This window comes from Microtus ochrogaster, chromosome 2, assembly GCF_000317375.1.
Source record: "Microtus ochrogaster isolate Prairie Vole_2 chromosome 2, MicOch1.0, whole genome shotgun sequence".
Classification (NCBI taxonomy): domain Eukaryota; kingdom Metazoa; phylum Chordata; class Mammalia; order Rodentia; family Cricetidae; genus Microtus; species Microtus ochrogaster.
The window spans coordinates 7,532,492-7,554,218 of NC_022010.1; the positions used below are offsets into that span (position 1 = coordinate 7,532,492).

General features: G+C 50.1%; 1 protein-coding gene across 2 annotated transcripts in view; it reads left to right on the plus strand.

Moving 5' to 3' along the window:
- The window catches only part of Ksr2 (kinase suppressor of ras 2), a 353,104-nt gene that overhangs the window by 82,738 nt on the left and 248,639 nt on the right, over positions 1–21,727 (plus strand). For both annotated transcript variants that reach the window (XM_026784070.1, XM_013349493.2), the window contains exon 3: positions 2,094–2,244. In XM_026784070.1, coding sequence (XP_026639871.1) covers positions 2,094–2,244 — 151 coding nt within the window. The remainder of the gene's footprint in view (positions 1–2,093; positions 2,245–21,727) is intronic.

A 21,727-nucleotide genomic window follows, 5' to 3' on the forward strand; every position in this document is an offset into this window, starting at 1 on the left:
ATATCGCACACACATACATGCACAGATGGACACATACACTCACATACATATCGCACACACATACATGCACAGATGGACACATACACTCACATACACATCAGTGTGTACACAATTATGTACACACATATCACACACACATTCACAATACACATCCACACTTATTCACGCACACCTCTGGACCTCCATTCACACTCAAAGGCACACATGTACACATGCAGATACATCTGTGTGCACACATACACTCACATACAGTATATATACACACACACCCTGTGCATACGTGTGCACACACGACATACATACATGTACACACACACCTTCCCTTTCACTTGATCTTTGTGGCATTACAGGAAATCCGTGTTGAGTACTGTAAATACGATCCCACCTGAGATTATGTCACCAGAACACACACAAGCTCTCTCTTTCTCTCTGGCCCAGGCTGCTCTAGCCCTCTTCATCTTGTCATGAATAGATGTGTGTGCGCTCCCTTATGAGCCTAAGCATCAGGGTAACACACACAGACACATGTACACACGTGCACACACACAGACACAGATGCACATACACATGCATGCACACACCCCTTCTAAATCGTGGGGTTAAAATGTACAGTCGGCTCCCACAGCAAAGAGAGGGCTTTAGCTTGTGCATCTGTGTTTGTTATCACCCACTGTCAACGTCACACAACTCAAAACGACCTGAAAAGTCAGCACTGAATAATCATCTTATTAGGACAGCCCGTGGCCCTGTCTGGGAGAGATGTCTGATTGCTAACTGATACAGGAGGGCCCAGCCCACTGTGGGCGGTGCCATCCCTAGGCAGACCAGCCTGGGCTGTGTAAAGAGACTGCACATGGTGCTCCTCCAAGTCTGCACCAGGTTCCTGTCGTGTCCTGATTGTCTTCAGTGATGAACTATAGCCTGGAAGTGTAAGCCAAGTAAATCTTTCCTCCCAAGTTGCTATTGGTCAGAGTGTTTTATCAGGGCAGCTGGGGTCAACCTAGAATAGCACTGTTCTCTGAATGTTCGGCCTGCAGCCCCAACCCTGCCTCGTCCCGCTGAAGGAGGTTTACCTGCTCCGTGTTCCTGCGTAGGTGACTCAGTTTTTATCCCATCCCTGCCCTGACTTCACAGTCACTGTCTGGGCTCTGGCTCTTACACTGTAGCTCTTTGTGTGTGTGTGAAAATGGATTTTGCTTTATCTGACTCTGTATGTTGTTGCAGTACATAGTCATGGCCAGGAGAGGGCAGAAGGAGCCCACTCTATCACCCATGAATCACTGTCCACAGATTTACAAGACTTATCTAAATAACAACACACTATGCTCATGTAAAACCCTTCACTACTATCGGGTACTCTGAATGAACTTGAGGAGCTCATTGGTAATGTTGCAGACTTATGTAGAATGTGGTTTAGGGAGGGGCTGTTTGCAGGGCAGGGCCCCCTGTCCCACACCTTGCGAGCTGGAAATCCTGCTTCTCCCATCCTCAGCTCCCTTGTTCACACAACTCCTTCCCCCTGGTTCCTACCATTTCTCAGTCTTACCACATAGCCTCACGGTGCTCACTAGTTGTCAAGATTCATTTCCAACCTCAGCTGCCTGTGGGACTTGGGCTGCCTTCCTCTTAGGCTCTTAAAGCCCCCACATGACTCTTCGATCCTCCTGTGGGTACATTAGAAAGGAAGCTGAGGGTGGAGGAGGCTTTGTGTTTAACTGGCCTGTTCTGAGTCCACCCTGGATGAGCAGAGCGACCATCTACTCACAGAAGGCTGGAATGGGCTGGACTGCAGGTGTGGACTGCAGGTGTGGACTGTTGCTCACGTACTGAGTGTGCACCTCCATTTCATAAGTGACGAGCAAGGCCTAGAGAGGTTAAGTTACCCATCCAAGTGCATGGGAGACTAAACCCCAAATCCAACCAAGTGTTTACATAATACAGTGCCTCTTATTGGGCACCTGCAGAGGGCAGTGTGAGAGGTGCTATGCTGTTTCCCTCTGCAGTTCTCCCGAGTGCCACAAGAGGGCGGTATGGAGATCTGGCCAGGCACTTGGGTTCCAGGTCCAGCTGATTGCCTTTGTCCCCTCCTCTAGGAGATCTCCCCTGACCAGCTGAGCCTGGAGGACCTTCTAGAAATGACAGATGAGCAGGTGTGCGAGACGGTGGAGAAGTACGGAGCCAACCGTGAGGAGTGTGCCCGGCTCAACGCCTCTCTGTCCTGTCTCAGGAATGTGCACACATCAGGTAAGCATGAGCAGTCCAGGAGGTCAGGACTATCCCCAGCTGGTCGGCATGGTTCTGTATGCTTCCTGTGCAGGTTGGCAATAAGAGGGTGTACCCTGAAAAGCCACCTCGAGCAGAGATTTGGAAGCAGGCGGGAATTGCCACCCTGCAGAGGATGGCTCACTATGGGTCCTGATGTGGGAACCCTGGGAGATCAGGGTCTCTTCAAACCTCAGATAAGGGAAGTGGCTTTGTGTTCTAAGTAGTAGTTCTGCTCGTTTCTATGCAAAAAACACTGCATTCTTTGTGAGAGAAAGCAGGTTGTAACTGCCCAGGCCCTGACCCCCAGAGACCTGCAGTTTTCACTGTATTTTCTACGGCAATCCTTCCATGCCTGCCATTATATTCTCCCTTTCTCCCCTTCCTTCCTTCTTCTCCTCTCTCTCTCTCTCTCTCTCTCTCTCTCTCTCTCTGTCTCATTTTTTTCCAGAGAACTGGTAAGATTATTTAGACATATTATTTTAAAATTCTTTTTCTCCTAAGAAAAAATTTGTGGCTTTGTTTTATTAATAATTTGCAATCTAAATTTGTCATCGTTTTTTTCTCTGTCGTTCCAATTAGTCGCTCAAAATTGTGATGCGGGGCTGGGGGATAGTTCAGTTAGTTGGTAGAGTGTTTACGTTAATGGAGTGTGGTGGTAAAGGATTATTACCCAGGCATTTGGGAGGCAGAAGCCAGAGGACCGGGAGTTCAAGATGATTCTTGGTTACAGAGAGAGTTTGAAGCCAGTGTGGAATACGGAGATTCTGTCTCAAAAGAAAACGCATGAAAACCCACCGAGTTTATTAGTGGAGTATTAACAGTAGGCTGCTGAAGCTTCCCTACACCCCTGGGCTCTCTGCGAACTGTTGCAAAGACCAGCACTGCCGTTCCAGTTCTCACCACAAGGTGGCACCGTCGACCGCAGATCTGGGGCAATCTGGCGGCTGTTAATTCTTACTCTGGTTAGAAAACACACAAACCAGCAATTATGATTTACAGAGTGACTGTTACCTGGCAGTGAACCAGACAGAACCGGTTTCCAGTTCCTCTCAACAACCATGTTAAGAAAAAGCTAGTTGTGGAGGCATAGGTTTGTGGTTCCAGTGAGGCACACTGGTCAGCCAGCCTGGCCCACGGAGCCAGCCAGTTGAGTGAGAGACACAGTCTCAAACAATAACAAAACAAACAAAACAAAACAAAAAACCTGAGGTAGGTGGTGCCACAGGAAAGCTGTGGTCAACACTGGTCTCCACATGAGTGTGCAAACATGTATATGTGTATCCTCCCACCCAGAAATACCTTTGTGCCCAGGAAACGTGTTTCCTGCTCATCTGTGTTCTAACGGCCCTCCATACATGTAGAACACATTGTGCACACAGCCAAGGCATGTTTCCTGACACAGGACCCAGCCTGGCAGGCACACGGGGAGACAGACATGTCAGATTCGTTCCCCTTGCATCTGTATCGTCGCCATTTGTATGTGTGTGGTGCTGGTGACTGGACCCAGAGCCTTGACCCTGCAGGCAAGCGTTCTACCATGGAGTTGCATCCTGACTGTATCCCATACCCTATGTCAAATGCTGGCCATGACCCTCTGCTCACACTTGTAGCTTAGGGTTGTGAGCTGTGTCCATCTATGCTTTGAGGGAGAGCTGAGGGGTCAAGAGGAGTTACGCTCTTTCAGAGGATCCTGGTTTGAGGGCGAGCTCCCACATGGTGGCTCATAACTGCCTGTAAACCAGCTCCAGGGGATCTGACGCCCTCTTCTGTCTCTGCAGGTTCCTTCAGATATGTGGCATGTACTCACACACGAGCACACACACACACGTACACGGGCATGTACACACAAAGATATATATACACAAAAAGACAGACATGTGCATGGGTGCCCATGCACACAGACACAGACACACACACAGACACACACAGACACACACAGACACACACAGACACACACAGACACACACACACACACACACACACACACACACACACACACGCACACGCACACATTTTACACCTTTAGTCCCAGAATTTGAGAGGATGAGGCAGGTGGATCTCTGTGAGTTTGAGGTCTGCCTCCTCCGCATAGCAAGTTCAGGGTAGCTAGGGCTACACAGTGAGACCCTATCTTAAAAAATTAAACCAGCCAGGTAGTGGTTAATCCTAGCACCTGGGAGGCAAGGGCAGGTGGATCTTTGTGAGTTCAAGGCCAGCCTGGTCTACAAAACAGCCAGAACTAGAACTACACAGAGAAACTCTATCTTGGGCGGAGGGGGGGGGAGGTGATCAAGACAACAACAACAAAAACCAAAACTAAACCAACCAAACAACAAAATTAATATTTAAAAAATCATTTATTTAATGTGCGTTGGTGTTTTGCATGCCTGCATGTCTATGTGAGGGTGTCAGATCCCCTGGAACTGGAGGTACAGACAGTTGTGAGCTGCTATGTGGGTGCTGGGGATTGAACCCAGGTCCTCTGCAAGAACAGCCAGTATTCTTAACCTCCGAGCCACCTCTCTAGTCCCCAAAATAAATTTTAGAAAAAGGAAAAAAACCTCTCACCTCAAGTGCTTCTAAAGTTTCCATGACAACAGCATATGCTATGTCCTGCTTCTTGTGACGGCCACTGAGCTGGGTTCTGGACAGCACTGGGTATGAGCTGCTCTGCCCAGCTCTTGACACACGGGACCAAGGCCAGTGGTGCTCAGACCTTGGGGAACAATGCCCACTGGCCCCCCACCCCTTCTGGGGTACCCACAGGTGGCTGTGTCACCACGTCGTATTTTTTGCCTTTCATTGGGTGCCCCTTTTTCATAGACTGTGCACCTACCTCGGTTTGATGTGTGCTCCCAGGGTAAGGGATGATATCTGGTACACAGTTAGAGATGAAAAATCATTTGAGGCCCCCTTCCCTTTGCCTGCCCATGAAAATCCAGCCGTGGCTTGATTTTCCAGGGATCGAGGACATCTAAGGATTTGGCTTCTGCATGGACTGCGTTCTCATGTTCCTTTCCAGCCCTAACATGCATATTTTAGATTTCTTTATTTGTGTATATGTTTGTATATGTGAATGCATGGTCTATGCACATCTGTGTGTGTGGATGTGTCCACCTGGGTAGAGCACAGAAGGGCGCCCCAGTGCACCCCTGAGGCAAGGCCTCTCCAATAGGAGGCAGCAAGATCCAGCAATCCTGTCTCCATGCTCCTCACGGTTGGGGTTCTAGACTTGTGCCGGATGCCTGGTTTATATCTGTGAGCTTGGATCTGACCTCCAGTGCTGATTGCATGGCAAGCGGTCTGTGCCGAGCCATCTCTGTGGACCCTAAAAGCTCGATGACCCACTAATTCTGCAGCACTCCAAAGGAAGTGTGGGTGTCCCATCTCACACTTGCCCCTCTGTCCAGAGCTCCCTGCCGCTCCCCATTCATATCCTCAGACCCAAAGTCTGGCACTCCAGAGCGTTTTTCTTCCTGGACCCCGCAAACTGACCTGAGCTGACCCTTGACCCTTGACCCCCTAAGAATGTCACATACATTCATCGACCCCCAACGGCTGTACCATAGAGTCCCTTCCCACCTCTCCTTCTGCCTCTCACCCTAGTCTTGTCCTGGCGAATTTTACCCTAGCTACAGTGAACTCATTGGTTTTCCGTTAGTACAGCTGACTGGATTCTGCCGTGAGGCTCTGCCCCTCTGTAAATGAATGAACACATGCTTCCGTCACGCATGCCTCACGGCGACTGTTTTCTCATCTGGCGCCCTCATTGGAGCAGCGTTGTCCTGTAGACACAGCTGCTGCCTCTGGCTCTTGGTCCTCAGCATCCTGACCAGGCTGAATCAATTCTTTAATGTGGGAAAAATTGCAGGGAGGAGCCGCATGCTGTGCCTGCCATAGATAACCACCAGGGGGCAGCAGAGAACCAGCCACTAGGATCCCTTCCCGTTTTCAAGGCTAATGCCTTCCAAAATTGTAACTAGTTACTTGAAGAGTCTAATCTCCCCCTCCAGACTCTTCCATCCCAGTGACTGCAAAGCCCCAGAGGGAGCAGTCTGGACCTCATGCTCTTTTCTCCTGCTGAGGGATCAACCCGGGGCTGAAACTAAAGGACCATCCCCCATTCAACACGCAAGGGCCCCTCAAGTCAGGGCAGCTTAACCCAGTAGATCTGGGGCGGTCCAAAGAACTCATCAGAGAACGCTAGCACATGCTATTTGCACTGTGGAGACAGGTGCGGAGGGGTCTGTAGTTATGTTTTCTGTGGGCCGAGGACCGAGCAGGGCCAAGGACAGCAGCAGCAGCAGCATGCACAGTGCATGGTGTGGCCGGATGGTGGTTGGTTGTACCTGGCTGGAAAAGCTCAGCAGGCCATGGGGGTGGCAGGACCTTTGGAACAGGTGGTGGTGGCGGCTGTCACATGAACAGGGGTCATGGTGTCACCAGCTACCTTGCTTTCTCCCTTTCCAACTTCTTGTTCCTTCAGGGATTTTTATTCTTTTACTTTTTGTAATATGGTCTTAAGTAGCCCAGGCTGTCCTCAAACTTAACTATGTAGCTCAGGCTGACCCTCCTGTCTCCACCTGCCAGGTGCTGAGGCTGCAGATGTATGTCCACACTGGCTTAGTAGCCTGCTTGCTTTCTTTTGTTTGTCTGTCCATCTGTCTGTTTGTGTGTGTTTCTCTCTTCCACTCCTGGGGACCTAGCTCAGGTCTTGAGTCTGCTGGACAAGAGCTGTGGCTGTAGCTGGCTTCTCGGTCTCAGTCTTTAATCGTGTTCTGAGAGGCAGAGCCTAGAACCTGACAGATTTGGCTTGGGATTCTGCTGTGGCTCTGGGTGTGGTTGCCATGGTGCTGAGCTGAGGAGAGGTGATGGGCATCTCCACACTGTGGCTGTGGTGAGTGAGGGTGATGTTCAGTGACGCAGGCAGAGTGCAAGGCCCGCCCTGAGCTAGGCACGTGCTGCTCTAGTGAGCCCTTATCATCAGCATAGCTTTACCACCATCATCACGCTGGCACAGCCCCTCCTATCCAAACATCACCACCATCACCACCATTATCATCACTACCATCTCCATCATGATCATCATCACCATCACCATCATGACCACCATCACCACCAACAACACTGTCACCACCATCACTACCATCACCATCATTACCATCTCCGCCATGATGATCATCACCATCACCATCATCACCACCAAAAACACTGTCATCACCACCGTCACCATCACTACCACCATCACCATCATCACCACCATCACCACCAACAACACTGTCACCACCACCACTACCATCACCACCACCATCACCATCATCATCACTGTCACCACCACTATCACCACCATGATGATGATCATCACCACCATCACCACCACCACCATCACCACCAACAACACTGTCACCACCATCACTACCATCACCATCATTACCATCTCTGCCATGATGATGATCATCATCACCACCACCATCACCATCATCACCACTGTCACCACCACCATCACCACCACCATCACTGTCACCATCATTCCCGTCAACATCATTACCACCATTGCATTGTCACACCCATGCCTAGCCTAACACCGCCACCACCACCGTTATCTTCTGTCCTTCTTTTGCCTTCAACTTACCTTTCTCCACTTCCTCCCATACCTGTATCTTTTTTGTCTGGAGGCCCAGTTTGTCCGTTCCTTCAGCTGTAACAGAACCCCTTATACTGGGGGTTTATAATAACAGAAATGTATCACGTGCAGCTCTGAAGACCCAGACATTGACAGCCAGTGCACTGCTGCCTGGAGAGGGCCAGCTGTAGGTGACATCTTATGCGTGTCACCCAATAGAAGGTCTCCAAAGCCTTCTTTCCCGGGGCACGCAGGGCTAGTTCACTGCCCGCCTTCCTCCTTACATAGTCCAGATGCTTGCTCTGCCTGTCTGACCTCCAGGCTGGTGGCTCTTCTCAGGGGCCTGGGCTTGAGTGACTCTCATGGCAGTTATGGGGATATGCAGGCCAATGTGGTGGGAGGGAGGGTAGGGAACCCTAGGCATGCTAAAGATTGTTGGAGTTGTTGGGGGTAAGTGGTTGGTGCCCTCCAGACAGAGGCCACCGTAAAAGGCACACGTTGAATGGTAGGCAGTCACATGACCTCAGACAGAAGTGGTAGCTGTAGCACAGGGAAATGGCCCAGAGCAAGGTGTCCACCTCCTTCCTGAGACTGGACCCATATAGGAAAAGGGCGGAACAAGGTGCTGCTCCCAAGGTCTTTGCTGGGCTGTTTGGTCCCAGTGCCCCTTCTGAGTATCGGGTGGGGAGAGAGCTGGCAGCCAGGAGCAGGAAGCAGAGAGGCCCTGAAATAGACCAGCCTCAGATGCTCCGTGGCTTCTTACCAGTTGGGCTTTGAATGGAGCCCCTAGAAGCAGCCTGCAGCGCCACTCTCTCCTTCTGACTAGAACAAAGTGGGTCCTGATTGCTCTATTGTGCAACTTGCCTCTGACTTGGAGAAAGCTGGAGGGAGAACAGCTCCCTTCCCAGAGGAGCTCACAGCTTGTGCCAACATGACGCCGTGTCCTCTTTCCATGGCTGCTCTCAGGGGTCCCTCCCACGCATGTAGCACCCCTCAGGATACACACACGTGACAGAAGCCTGCCACAGATGCTCACCCACTCACCCTGTAACGACCCACAGGACTTCCTTGGTCCCTGGGGACCTGTGTTCCTAAGCTGTCCTCTAATGCAGGCTCTAGGCTCATCCATCAAGAAAAGTTTTAGCTGGAGATTATTTCTTCATTTCCATTGATTGACCTATTGCCATAGTGGCTAGTGACTACCCTTTTGACCCAGAATGCTTCTAGAACTTTCCTTGCATTGAAAAGTTTGCACGCATACATGTGTATGTGTATGTGGTGCGTGTGCATGTACGTGTGTATATACTCATACATGAGGAAGCAAGAGACAGCCTTAAATGCTATGCCTTATATGCCATCTGCCTTACTTGAGACAGGTTCCCAGCTGGACTGGGTGTGACAGTTTGGCTGTGCTGGTTGGCCAGTGAGCCAAGGGATCTACCTGTCTCTGCCCCCAGTGCTCGTATTTCACATGTGGACTTAAAAATATTTATTTTTCATGAGTGTGGATATTTTGCTTGCACCAGTCTGTGCCCATTGTGAATGCAGTACCTGTGGAGGCCAGAAGAGGGTGTCAGGTCCTGGTACTGGAGTCACAGACAGTTGTGAGCTGATGTGTAGGTGCTGGGAACCAAACCCCGGTTCTCTGGAGGAGCAGCCAGTGCTCAACCCCTGAGCAATCTTCTAGCTTCATGTAAGGACTTTTTAAAATAAATTTATTTATTTATTTGAGATGGGTTTCTTTGTATAGCCCTGGCTGTTCTGGAACTCACTGTGTAGACCAGGCTAGCCTTGAACTCACAGAGCTCTGCCTGCTTCTGCCTCCCAAGTGCTGGGATTAAAGGCATGGACTACTATGCCTGGCTCGGAAAGACTTAAAATTTATGTGCTGGGGATGAAGCTCAAGTCCTTGGGCTTCAAAGGCAAGTACAGTCCCAACTGCGATATCTCCTTAGCTCATTCTAGATGGTCCCATTGGCCAGATGTTTGGGAGACGTCACAGATAATATCAGACAGAGAGACATATTCAGAGGAGGCTTCATGTAGCCTGCACTGACTGACAGTGACCAGGGCCTTCATGTCCCTGGTTATCTTTCTGGATTTTTCAAGTTTGCCTCCTTGTCTCCTGCCTCCTCCCACATCTGAGTGGGATCACAGACCTGTGATGTCTGGGCCTGCTGGGGACAGACTGTTCCCTCCTCGCCTGTGTCAGTAGCTGAGGTCGTAATCATCTACTCGCTTGTAGGTCAGTCCTGAGCTGGTCTCTTTCTCTTGTTCACCTGTTGCTTTGAAGAAACAACAGAGGCTTCCCTGGAAGTGTCTTGTGGGAACCAAACACCCACCACCTGCCACTGGCACCAGTATTTATGTCCCCAGCACCTGGAGATAATGGTAGAGGTGGTCGGTGTACACTTGACAGTGACCTTGTGCCTTGTGGTTGGAAGGGCGGAGGTCTGTGTGGGTCTTGAGTTAGCTCTAAGCAGTGACTTATGTCAGAATAGTCTGTATCCCAGGCTCCTGATCCCGTTCCTCAGTGTCTTCAGAAGTCCACTACAAGCCCCCGCTACTTCCTTGAGCTGGGACTGCCCCAGGACCTTCACACAGGTCACTCTCTGCTTGGAATATGCTCTCCTGGCCTTCCCCTGGCTGGTTCCTTTTTGATCTCAGCTCAAAGTCTCCTTAGGGAGCTCTGCCTCCAGCTCAGGTTTCTGCCTCATTACCCAGCAGTATTTTTTGTTTGAGACGGGTCAAGTCCCAGGTTGGACCATCAACCGCAGCGCTGACTGACTCCCAGAGTCCTCTTAACAACCACCTGGACTCCAGTGGAGGCTTCTATTTCCTTGTAAAGAAATAAGGCTCAGAGAGGTTCATTCTTTGCCTGGGATCACACAGCAGCTGAGTGCCAAAAGCGATTTGAACTCAGGTCTATCTGACTTGAGACAAGGTTCATAGATAACAGAGAAATGGGAATGGCTTCCCCTTAACTCTGGTTGATCCCTGTGTCCTCATTTGCTCAGAGTGAGAGCTGGCCCTTTGGGGGTTCAGGGGTGGGATAAAAGGAAGTAACTAGAAGGCTGTGTGCCAATTTTAGATGACAATGCCAAGAAAGCTACCCACAGGTGGGAGGACAGACCCAGCTTCCGGGTCACAGGGAGAGAAAACCCCTTTGTAGGAGGGCAGGGGAGCATTTCCCTTCTCCAGCCTCTGTTCCTCCTGGCTGTGGTCTAAGAGAGGGTGGGGCCTGCCTGAAGGACCCGATGAGCTGGGGGCGTGGCCTAGTGGCAGAGCACTTGCATGGGGGCGTGGCTTAGTGGCGGAGCACTTGCAGGGCTTGCCCAAGAAAGACCCCGTGTTCTGTCCCCAGTTCTGCAAATATAAGTAAGTTAAGCAACAAATCACATCAAGCGTGTGTGTCAGGGAGCGTGGGGAAAATGGCATTGCTCTGGAAGGCAATAATTTTGCAGTCACCTAAGGATGGCCATAGCTGGCTCTGGCTCCTCACCGCTGGAGTCCTGCCTCAGGTGACCTTAAACTTCATTCCATTGTTTTGTAGTGACCAGTTTGTGGTCGGGGACAGAGAAATGCCCAGGCTATGTGGGGAAGGAAAAATTAAAACAATTTTAACATTGTATGGAGTTTAATTTGCATCTTTATTTGCATATCCATTAACATTTAATGGTTTATTTATTTTTATTTCATGTGCATTGGTGTTTTCCCTTCTTGTTTGTATGAGGCTGTCGGATCCTCTGGAACTGGAGCTACAGACATTTGTAAGCTACCATGTGGGTGCTGGGAACTGAACCCAGGTCCTCTGGAAGAGCAGCCGATACTCTTATCCCCCCAGTCATCCCTCCAACTCATTCACAGTTAAACCATGGCCCCTAAGGAAACAGTCAGAAGGAAGACCTGGCTAGTGGGCGCTGCTCTGGGATCAGGAAATCATCGCTTCCTTCCTGCACATCCTCATTCTCTCTCTTCTGGGGCGGCACCCCAGAGGCCTTGAGACTTCAGCAGAGGCTGGATGGGAAGGAAGCCTCCACCTTTTGGTTTGTGGACGTATTTTATGCCTATTGTGCTCTGTCCCTCGCAGAACAACTTTTGTGTTTCACCCCTGAAGCAAACGCCCTGTTTGTACCCCTCCCTGATCTGCGTTCCCCAAAGCCAACTTTGCCATGCGTGACAAGTCCTGATGGTGCTTTAGGGTGTGGCAGCGTAAACGTCACGGCTCCCAGGCGGCCTCCTGGATCCACCTGCTCCAGCTCTTAAAGAGGCTATTTTGTTCTGATGTATAGAACTTCCACTTCAGACAGTAAATATGGACACTAGGCCCATCCCACAACAGCCAAAACAAAAACAAACGAACAGTAGCCATGTTTGAAGCATGTGTGTGGCATGCGATGGCAAGGTGATTTTTGAAAGTGATTTCACTTAATTTTATCCTGCCTTGTGTTTTCTTTTTATATAAGAGAACCAAGGCACAGGAAGGTGGTACATGCTACCCTCCTGGTCACTCAGGAATCCCTTCATTTTCTACAAACTATTTAATGTAGGAACAAAAATACTGAATGAACTAACAAGCCAGTGAACTGACACAGTTCCACCATGGAGCCTTCCCCTGGAAGGGCAGCGGGAGGTAGGAGCTGTTTGCGAGAGCTTTTCCTGCGAGAGAAGTGAGGAAAAGCCTTTGTGGTCTGAGTGTTGGTGATGGGAGAAATGACAATGACAGCAGGTGAGTGAGCTGGTCCTCTCCGCTGGCCCATCTCAGGCTACTATTGGCTTTTAAAATGAGGTTTTATTAGCATGTTGTCACCCCTATTTGTTTGTATGTTGTCTAAGGCTACCTCTGCTGTAGCGCGGACCATCCTCTCTCAATTCCAGAGTGCTGGACTCACAGCCACGCCCCCACAGCCTCCCTTCCAAGGCACGGTTCCCACAGCCACGCCCACAGCCACGCCCCAAGACACGCCCCTACAGCCACGCCCCCACAGGCAGGTCCCCACAGGTCTGGCTACTATGTTTTAACACTTAACAGCAGAAGTGTGCCGCCTGGCGGATACTGTACCCACAAAGCCTGAGATATTTACTATCTGGCACTTCAGAAGAAACAGTTGTTAACCTTAAAAAAGACCAAGTATGCGAGAAAAAAAAAAGCGTTAAATAAAACACACACGGCTCTAAATCAGGAGAGGTTGGGGGGGGTGTGTGGAAAAGAACTTCCTTTAGGGGAGAGGCCTAGGGAGGTGTTGAGGGAAAGAGCTCTGTGGGCTGTGGTGTGTAGACTAGTTTATGCGTACACAGCGCAGTGCTTGTGTGGGGCTGGCCTTCGCCGGGGACTTAAGATAGTTAAATGCTCAAGGAGGGCAGAAGTGGGGGGCAGCGGGGGACTTAAGATAGTTAAATGCTCAAGGAGGGCAGAAGTGGGGGGCAGCGGGGGACTTAAGATAGTTAAATGCTCAAGGAGGGCAGAAGTGGGGGGGCAGCGGGGGACTTAAGATAGTTAAATGCTCAAGGAGGGCAGAAGTGGGGGGGCAGCGGGGGACTTAAGATAGTTAAATGCTCAAAGAGGGCAGAAGTGGGGGGCCGTGCCCAGTACCCAACAGAAGGCCCATGTAAATCTCACCCTGTTTTAATTAGGCTCACTACTGCTGTGATGAACACTATGGCCAGAGAGAGCATCTTGGGGAGGAAAAGGTTCATTGGGCTTACACTTCCATATCATAGTCCATCACTGAAGGAAGTCAGGACAGGAACTCAAGCAGGGCAGGAACCTGGAGGCAGGAGCTCATGCAGAGGCCATGGAGGGTGCTGCTTCCTGGCCTGCTCCCATGGCTTGCTCAGTCTGCCTTCTTACAGGGCCCAGGCCTTCCAGCCTAGGAATGGCACCACTCAATGGACTGGGCCCTCCCCCATTGATCACTAATTAAGAAAATGCCCCCACAGACTTGAGTACAGCCTGATCTTATGCAGTTATTTTCTTAATTGAGGTTCCTTCTCAGATGACTCTAGCTTGTGTCAAGTTGAGATAAAATTAGCCAGCACACACCCCAAACTAGCTAGCAATACCCCAAACTAGCCAGCAACACCCCAAAGCAGGTGCCTCCGTGAATTAGTTGTCTGTGACTCTTGAGACAGAGGTCTCTAGTGCATCAGCTCTGGAGTGTGGGGGACACAGGTACCACGTGAACGGAACTTTCTGATGGCATTCCTACTTGGGAGTCCCTGGTTATCCTTGGGCAATTGTATGCTGCATACCAAAGGGGTTCTGGAATATGGGACCACCTCACACCCCTAAAGAAGCCTGATACTGCCTCGTCTTCCAAGAACAGAGAGAAGCTATTATGTTGGCACATGGTGAGAGGCAGGTACCTCTTATCCCCACACCAGCCCTGCCCTTGGGAATAGGGCTCAGTTTAGTGCCATTACTCAATCCTTTCCTTTCTTTGGGACTTGTTTGGCCCTGCTCTGTCTGTCACTTTGTGGAGAAGAAATGAGAGGTTGCTTTGCTTTGTGTCCGGATTCCAGGCCAATCTGTGAGATGCCCGGGTCTATCGGGTGTTGCCTATTAAGTGGTACCTTCCAAAGGCCTTGTGCTTAGGTCATTGTGGTGAGCTGGAGAACATTAAGGTGTCAGGCCTGTGTTTTTGCTTTAAGCCCTAGCAGGGTGAAATAACTTTCGTCACTGTGTTTGCTTAGACAGCCCACCGAGGTAGCCTTGTGATGGTGCAGTACCACATGTGACCACCAAGAGGCGCTGTCTAACAATTTTCCTTTGGCGTGGATTTGGACTCCCTGGAAGAGATTCGGCAGTGTATGCAAACTGGAACCTGGGTTGAATCATCTGAAATTGAGGGAAACTGAGTCTTGGAGTGGGCACGGGTGGGGTGGGGCGGGTGGCTGGATCTAGACAGCAGGAAATTAATGTGGGTATAATTCACAGACAGAGCTTCCTCGTTGGCAGGCTGACACCCAGAAGTGGGTTGTACAATTTGGTCTCTTCCTGGCTGGCCTTGGTCTGTGGGTGTCTGAGCAGGTTCACAGTTTCTGTCAGCTGTGGTCTGCTCAGAAGGGACCTTGCTGTCACTCACCTCCTCTCAGCATCTTGCCATCCAGGCTCCTGGATTTGTCTCCCTGCTCTACTCTCAAGATCAATTAAATGAAGAAAGACAAGTCCTTTCCCAGGGGTGGAAGCAGGCAGCCGGGAATCTAGAATCTGGGCAGCGGCTTGTTTCTCTTGGGAGACATCTGGAAAGGACCAAGGGTGGGATTTGGGGCTAGCTCCAGCTGTGGAGAAGCTTCCCCCAAATCTGTCGGCAGCTCTGTTAACAGGGAGAGAAGCGACAAGCCTTGACTTCCATGCTGACCTGCATCTTAGCCTGTAACATGGGGCCTGGCATGCAGACCAAAACAAAAACCAAAAATAAGCAAAGGGAACAGAAGTATGAGCTCATGCAGATGTATGCATGGATATCACAGGCCCGGTTTGGCAGAGGGGGCCTGGTACTTTCACCTACCCTGGCCAAGCAGTGGCTCTGTTGGGGTATATGGGAGGTGTTGAGTTCCGAGCCTGGGACGTACAGTCCTGGCCTCCTGCTGGCCCAGCCACTTCTAGAACACATGGAGGGGGCTCAGTCTTTGCAAGGAGCTGACTGCCTTGTAGCTCACAGTGTGATCGTGAGGAGCAGATGAGGTAGTACAGGCTCAGCTACGGAGCTGCCCAACCATCTGAGCAGGACTGTTGGTTGCTGGCGTTGTGGGGCTATAAATCATACACCTGAAGAGGTGTATGATAGAAGTTTCTTCCCTGTGCCTTGTCACCCCAGGACTGTGTCCGTACAAAGTGCCTGTGGTGGGTTTCTCGAAGGCAGTTCTATCCAGGGCTGGCTCATCCTGTGAGTTTACTGAAGCTACTTCCCTGTAGGTGAAGGGGGCACACTTCAGCCCCCATAGTGTTTTAGAGCTGAAGAAAAAGTCAGAGCCACGGTCTTCTTGTAACATAACTGAGAAGTGGAAGAAGTCGCCCATGGCCTGTCACAGAGACTGTATTTATGCCCCCAAAGTGAATGTGTTTGTAGCCCAGAGGACTTGCAGGCTGGGGACTGGTAGCAGAGTCCTTCCTTAATACAAATTGTCCCAGGGGCTACAGGTGGGGCATTGTAGTCAGGACTCCGTATCAGGGAGACCAGATAGCTGGGAGGTCTCGGGTGGGGGGTGTTCCTAGCATTTCTGATTAGTCCCAGAACTATCTCATTCACAGTGTCTTCCATTGTGTTACCTGGGGGCCTGGGTAACTCTGGAGGGGCGGCGGCTAGGTTGTGCATGTTTATGGCTTCCACCTATGAGGCGCCAGCGGAGTTCATCCCTTTCCCCTTAGTCCTGTCAATCAAAAGGCCTCTGAGCGCTCTGTGATGGATGGAGGGCCCATCGGGCTTGGGAGTCCTGGGTTCCATCCTTAGTGCCAGCAGATAAACGAGAGAATAAACATGAACAAATGAGCCCCTCCTGGCACCGCCGGCACTTCTTGGAGAAGATGGCTGTGGCTGGGACCACGAACTGACTTCTCCTCAGAGCTGTACGGTTCCTGCAGCTGTGGGGAGTGATGCCCACAGCCAGGGAGATGACAGCTCAAGTCATCTGAAGCAATATGGAAGGCAGGAGATTTTGGTCAGCTAGTTAGCTCTGCTCTCTGAATCAAAGCAAACTTTATTGTCAGAATGTGATCAAAATATCACACAACTCTTTCTTCTCTCTCCCCTCCCCCTCTCTGCCACAATATGAGTGAGGTCAGAGGACAGCTTAAGGGGTGATCCTTTCTTTCTGCCACGAGGAGTACAGGGACCAAACGTAGGTCTCCAGGCTTGGCTGTGAGCACCTTTGCCTGCTGAGCCGTCTTGCCAGCTCAAGGTCGGTGTTCTTGGCCCCAATTTCCAGATGAAGAATGGCAGCAAGGCTCACAGAGGAGAAGAGACTGATAGGCCCTGGCTGTCCCTTCCTGCTTCCAGTGAGAGACGGCCCAGATGGTGGTTTTTTTGTTAGCTCGGAACATACACAATGTAGCATTTCTTAAAGGAAAGAGGTTATGCAAGGCTGTTTCAGAGAGTGTTGGCTAGGAAGTAAGCTACAAGGAAGCAGTTCAGAAAGAGACCAGGCTTTCTCTGCCAATGCCTTTATTGGCAAAGGGTAAGAGTGAAAGGAGTCCTGTCTGCTGTGGGTGGACATGGGATGTGGCAGGAGCATATGATAGGGACATCCGAGAGATGCTGGCTCTAGGGGCAGTATTTTTCATTTCTCCACTCTGCCAACTCTCAGGACATGGGGCATGCAGGAAGTTGGGTCTGGGGACATGTCACGTCTCCTTTTCTTCTAGTGAAGAAATCTATTTATTAAATTTCCGTTGAGTTTGGCTCCCCCTCACACCGGCCCCTGCCCTGCAGCTAATTTTTGTTTCTGTTTTCTTTCTTTCTCTAGACATCAGTTAGGCCAGAATGCATCAACAGAAGTGACAGCATCAGTAATAACAATAATAGAAATGGTGACACCGAAACAGTGCCCTGCCTTCTGGAATCCTCTGTGGGTGGCTGAAGTCACTTGTCTCCGTAGATAAATCTGTTGCTCACTCTTAGGTTGAATTTTGTTCTACCCATGGCTGCTTTAAGGGCTGGAAGGGTTTCCCCCTTTTCTCTCTCTTGGTCAGCTATTTCTACAGGAAAACAGAGGATGACTTTCTGAGACTGAGGCTGTCCGCTTCATGTCACTGTCACACATACTGAATAGTCTAAGTCAGGGTCTACCAGCCAAATCCTGTCTGGCCCACCACTTGTATTTTTAAGTAAAGTTCTATTGAAACATAGCCACATCCACCTATTTGCATATTGTTTATCTCTGCTTTGTACTATAATAGCAAGTCTTGTTGGTTGTAAAAAAGTTAAAACATGTTCTATTCAGTCCCTTTACAGGAAACATTTGCCGACTCTCTTCTCTGCCTTGTCTGTGTTTCTCTGTGGTTTTTTGATTGATTCTGATGTGTGTGTTTGTGAACAAGTACACTCAGCTGCTTATGTGCTCACGGACCATTCATTGTAGCGAGCCCATGTTAGAGCCAAGGGATGAGGGGTCTGCTTCTTCTCTTTGGGAGTGTTGGTGACATCGTAAGGCACAGAGAAAATGTCAACCGAGGAGGTGACAAGTCAGATAAAACAGGAAGCATTCGGGGGGGGGGGGTCCTGAGTGTGGGAGGGTGTAGGAAGCTTCTGTAGAGGGCGTTAAAGATGGGTAGGAAAAGAATGGTATCTGACGGCTGATGGCTTGGGAAACCTGACCTCCTGGGCCCAGGAGGGAGCTGTCAGGGAGCTGTGGGGATGTGCAAACTGTGAGCATCTCAAGGCCCTGGAATCAACCTGGGCAAGAGGAAGGGATGAGGTTAGTGGAAAGGGGAGAGACGAGACTGGCGGGGGCATTGAAGGAAGAGGCTGGTGACGTTTGTGTCTTCTTTCTAAGTGGTGACTTATTCCAAACAGTAGCTCAGGAGCAAAGTGTGGTTGACTTAGCTCATCAGCCTTGAGGGGACCCCAAGGTTACCCCATTTGCAGGTGGCTTTGGAGTAGATTATGCTAGAACTCAGGGTACATTCCTCAGGCCCTAGAGCAGTGGTTCTCAACTCTCCCCTTTAATACGGTTCTTATGTTGTGGCGATCTCAGCCATAAAATTATTTTTATTGCTACGTCATAACTATAACTTTGCTAGTGTTATGAATTGTTGTGTAACTGTCTGATAAGTGGGATATCTGATGTGTGACATCTGTGAAAGCGTTGTTCAGCTCCCAAAGGGGTCTCGACCCACAAGCTGGCTTTGTCCTTCGGGGACTGCCCACAACAATGCCACACAGCTCTAGGACTCTTCCAGGCCTCCTTTCTGTTCTGCAGTGGGTGCTGAGGACAGTTGGTAGAACAGAGAATCTGGTGTTTTCCACAAGGGCTTGCTAAGTTCGACAGGGGACAGCAAGGGGCTTTGGCTTCTGGGTGTCCTTCAGAAACCTGTGCTCAGAGCTGAGAGGTGTCGGGGTTAGCATGCTGAGATCAGCTGGGGGATACCCAGGCCTGACCACATGTGGAGGCATCATTTGTGTCTTGACTGTGATGGAAACTCAGAGCCATTGCTTCTTCATCCATGAGGTAGGGGAGGGACAGCACCTGCTCTAGGACTGTCACAAGGATTCAGAGAGCGAGCAGTCAGCAGCGGGGGCTCTGCTAGTGGGAACTTAAATGGCTTAATGATTGAGTTTCTGTCTAGACTGCTTTTCCCCTATGGACATGAGGGGCTTTATTTAAAGACCAATGTGATTTCTTACCCACAAGCCTTCTGGAGGAGCTAGAAGCTGCTCTCTGTGCTGGATTTTGTGTAACAGCCGGAGGTGATTGAGCTGGGGGTGGTTCCCATTTTCTCTGGATGTACACTGAACTGGGGAAGTAGGAGGCAGGGTGTCACCTAAGGAAGAATTTGGGGAGATACTCAGTACTGCCCTATGCCAGGCCCTATAGACTGTCACTCTGTGAAGGATGTGCACAGTCCAGACTCATGGCATCAGCATGGTGGTGACAAGAGCCCCTGGGTCCTCTGGCTCTCAGTGCTGGTCTGTGTGACTAGCACAGCTTCAGCAGGGAGCAGAGCAGAGGCAGAGAGCCACACTTAAGTCTGTTGTAGGAGCTCCAGAAAGCCATGGAGATGGTCAGCTGAGCTGGGTCATCCTGGGGGAGTTACTTAACCCCTCTGAACCTTTAGTTCCTCTTGTATGAAGCAAGGACTGTCCTTCTATAGCTCATAGAGTCCTTGAATGTACTATGTTGGCAAGGACGACCCTGAACTTCCCGTCTTTCCCTCTACCGTTCACTGACAGCGTGATCTGCCACACCCGATTGATGTGGTACTGGGATCATACGCTAGGCAAACACTCTACCCATGGAACTACCTCCTAAACCCCCAGAGAGGTGTTTTGTTTGTTTGTTTGTTTTCTATTTGTGTTCTTTTTTTTTTTCATGATGTAACTTAGGCTAGCTTTACCCTTGAAATCCTCCTACCCCAGCTTCTTGGGTGCTGGGATTATATGTATGTTCTACCATGCTTGGGATTTTAATTTTATTTTTACATTTATATGAGTATGTAGCATACATTATGTGTTTCTGCATGTGTGTTGGCTTGCTCTGGGGATCTCCTGTCTCCACCTCCCGAGAGCTGAGCCTGTGACTTGGTCCCTGTGCTCCTACGGCATCTACATGTGTGCTGGGCTCCGGATTCTGGTCCTCAGGCATGTGTGGTCCTGAGGCATGTGTCATGTGTGGCAAGCCCTGTCTTTGTAGAGCCATCTCTCCAGCCCCACTCACAAGAAGGTAGGGGCATCCAGGAAGCCCAATCCAAGGAAATATTGGACAAACACAGAGTAGCCATCTTCAGGCAATGCTCTGCTTAGGTTGCTGGGTGCTCTGTATGAATGGTCCAACCTATTCCTTGAGGTGACTGCATGTGGCTGTCTTTATCCTTACATAGCAGACAGGGAACTGGAGGCTGGGGTCTGAATTGCTGTGGCAGCTCATCAATATCAGAACCTGATGGCCCAGACGGTAGTGACTAAGCCTATAACCTCTGACCTCTCCTGGTGTAGACTGCTGCTGAATCTCAGTTTCCAGGTACACACTCAGAGATGACCCAGCATTGTAAAGAGGATCTGCCTGTGAAGGCCTGGAGGATGTGCAGAAGGGACCCTGTGCCTTCATGGCCTGGTGGACATGTGGAAGGGACCCTGTGCCGGTGATGGCCTGGCGGATGTGCAGAAGGGACCCTGTGCCTGTGATATCCTGGTGCAGCCTCTTTAGTCCCAGGACTCCTGAGCACACCAGCAGACTCCTGTTTACCTTTTAAAAGCTCAACTTTCTGTCCCTCCACCTTTTTCAATGGCTTGTTTAATGGGAGGAGAGTTTGGGTTCCTAAAAACAGCTCTGCCAAAGGCAGAAAGTCCAGGGAAGATGGCACCCTGGGCTTTGGGAGCTGTGTGACCACCCATTGTTTTTTGAACAAACTCTAGCTAAATGTCGATATTGTATTGTGCCTCTGTCAGTCTTTGCTTCTTGGACTTTTCATGTCTCCTTTTCGATTTCTGAATATTTAGAGAGTAGGGGCTTGATCCCTTCCCTAAGAAACAGTATGTGTTAGAATTGGGCTTTTGTTGTTTTTGCCTACTAGAGCTTTTTTTGTTTGTTTTTCCTCCCTTATTTTAAAGTATCGCCCATTCCCCTGCTTTCCAGCGCCTGCTGGTCTGACCCTTCTCTGATTATCTAAGATGGTCTAATGGCCATGACTGACATCAGCCCCCAGGGACAGACGCTGCCTGGCTCTGGCTGAGATGCAGGGAAGGGTTGCATGGGATTTGCAGATTCAAAGGCTTTGGGGCTCCTGGAAGGGAATTGTGCCTTTCCTGGAGACAGAGTGGCTTCATACAGCTGACGACCACGCAAAAGTGGAGTGAAGCCATGTCCAGGAACAGTGGGCCTGTTTGTGGGTTAGAAGAAAGTGGTGTGTATTCATTAATTCATTCTTACTTTCCACCTCCACGATCCTCCTCGCCTATAGCTATCTGTCTTTCTGACCATCTATTCATCTATTTAACCATCCATCAACTTTATCTGTTTATCTCTGCATCCATCCATGCATCCACCTATCCATCCATGCATCCATCCATGCATCCATCCATCTACACATCCATTCATCCATACATGCATCCATTCATGCATCTATCCATCCATCCATCCATCCATCCATCCACCCATCCATTCATCCATACATGCATCCAT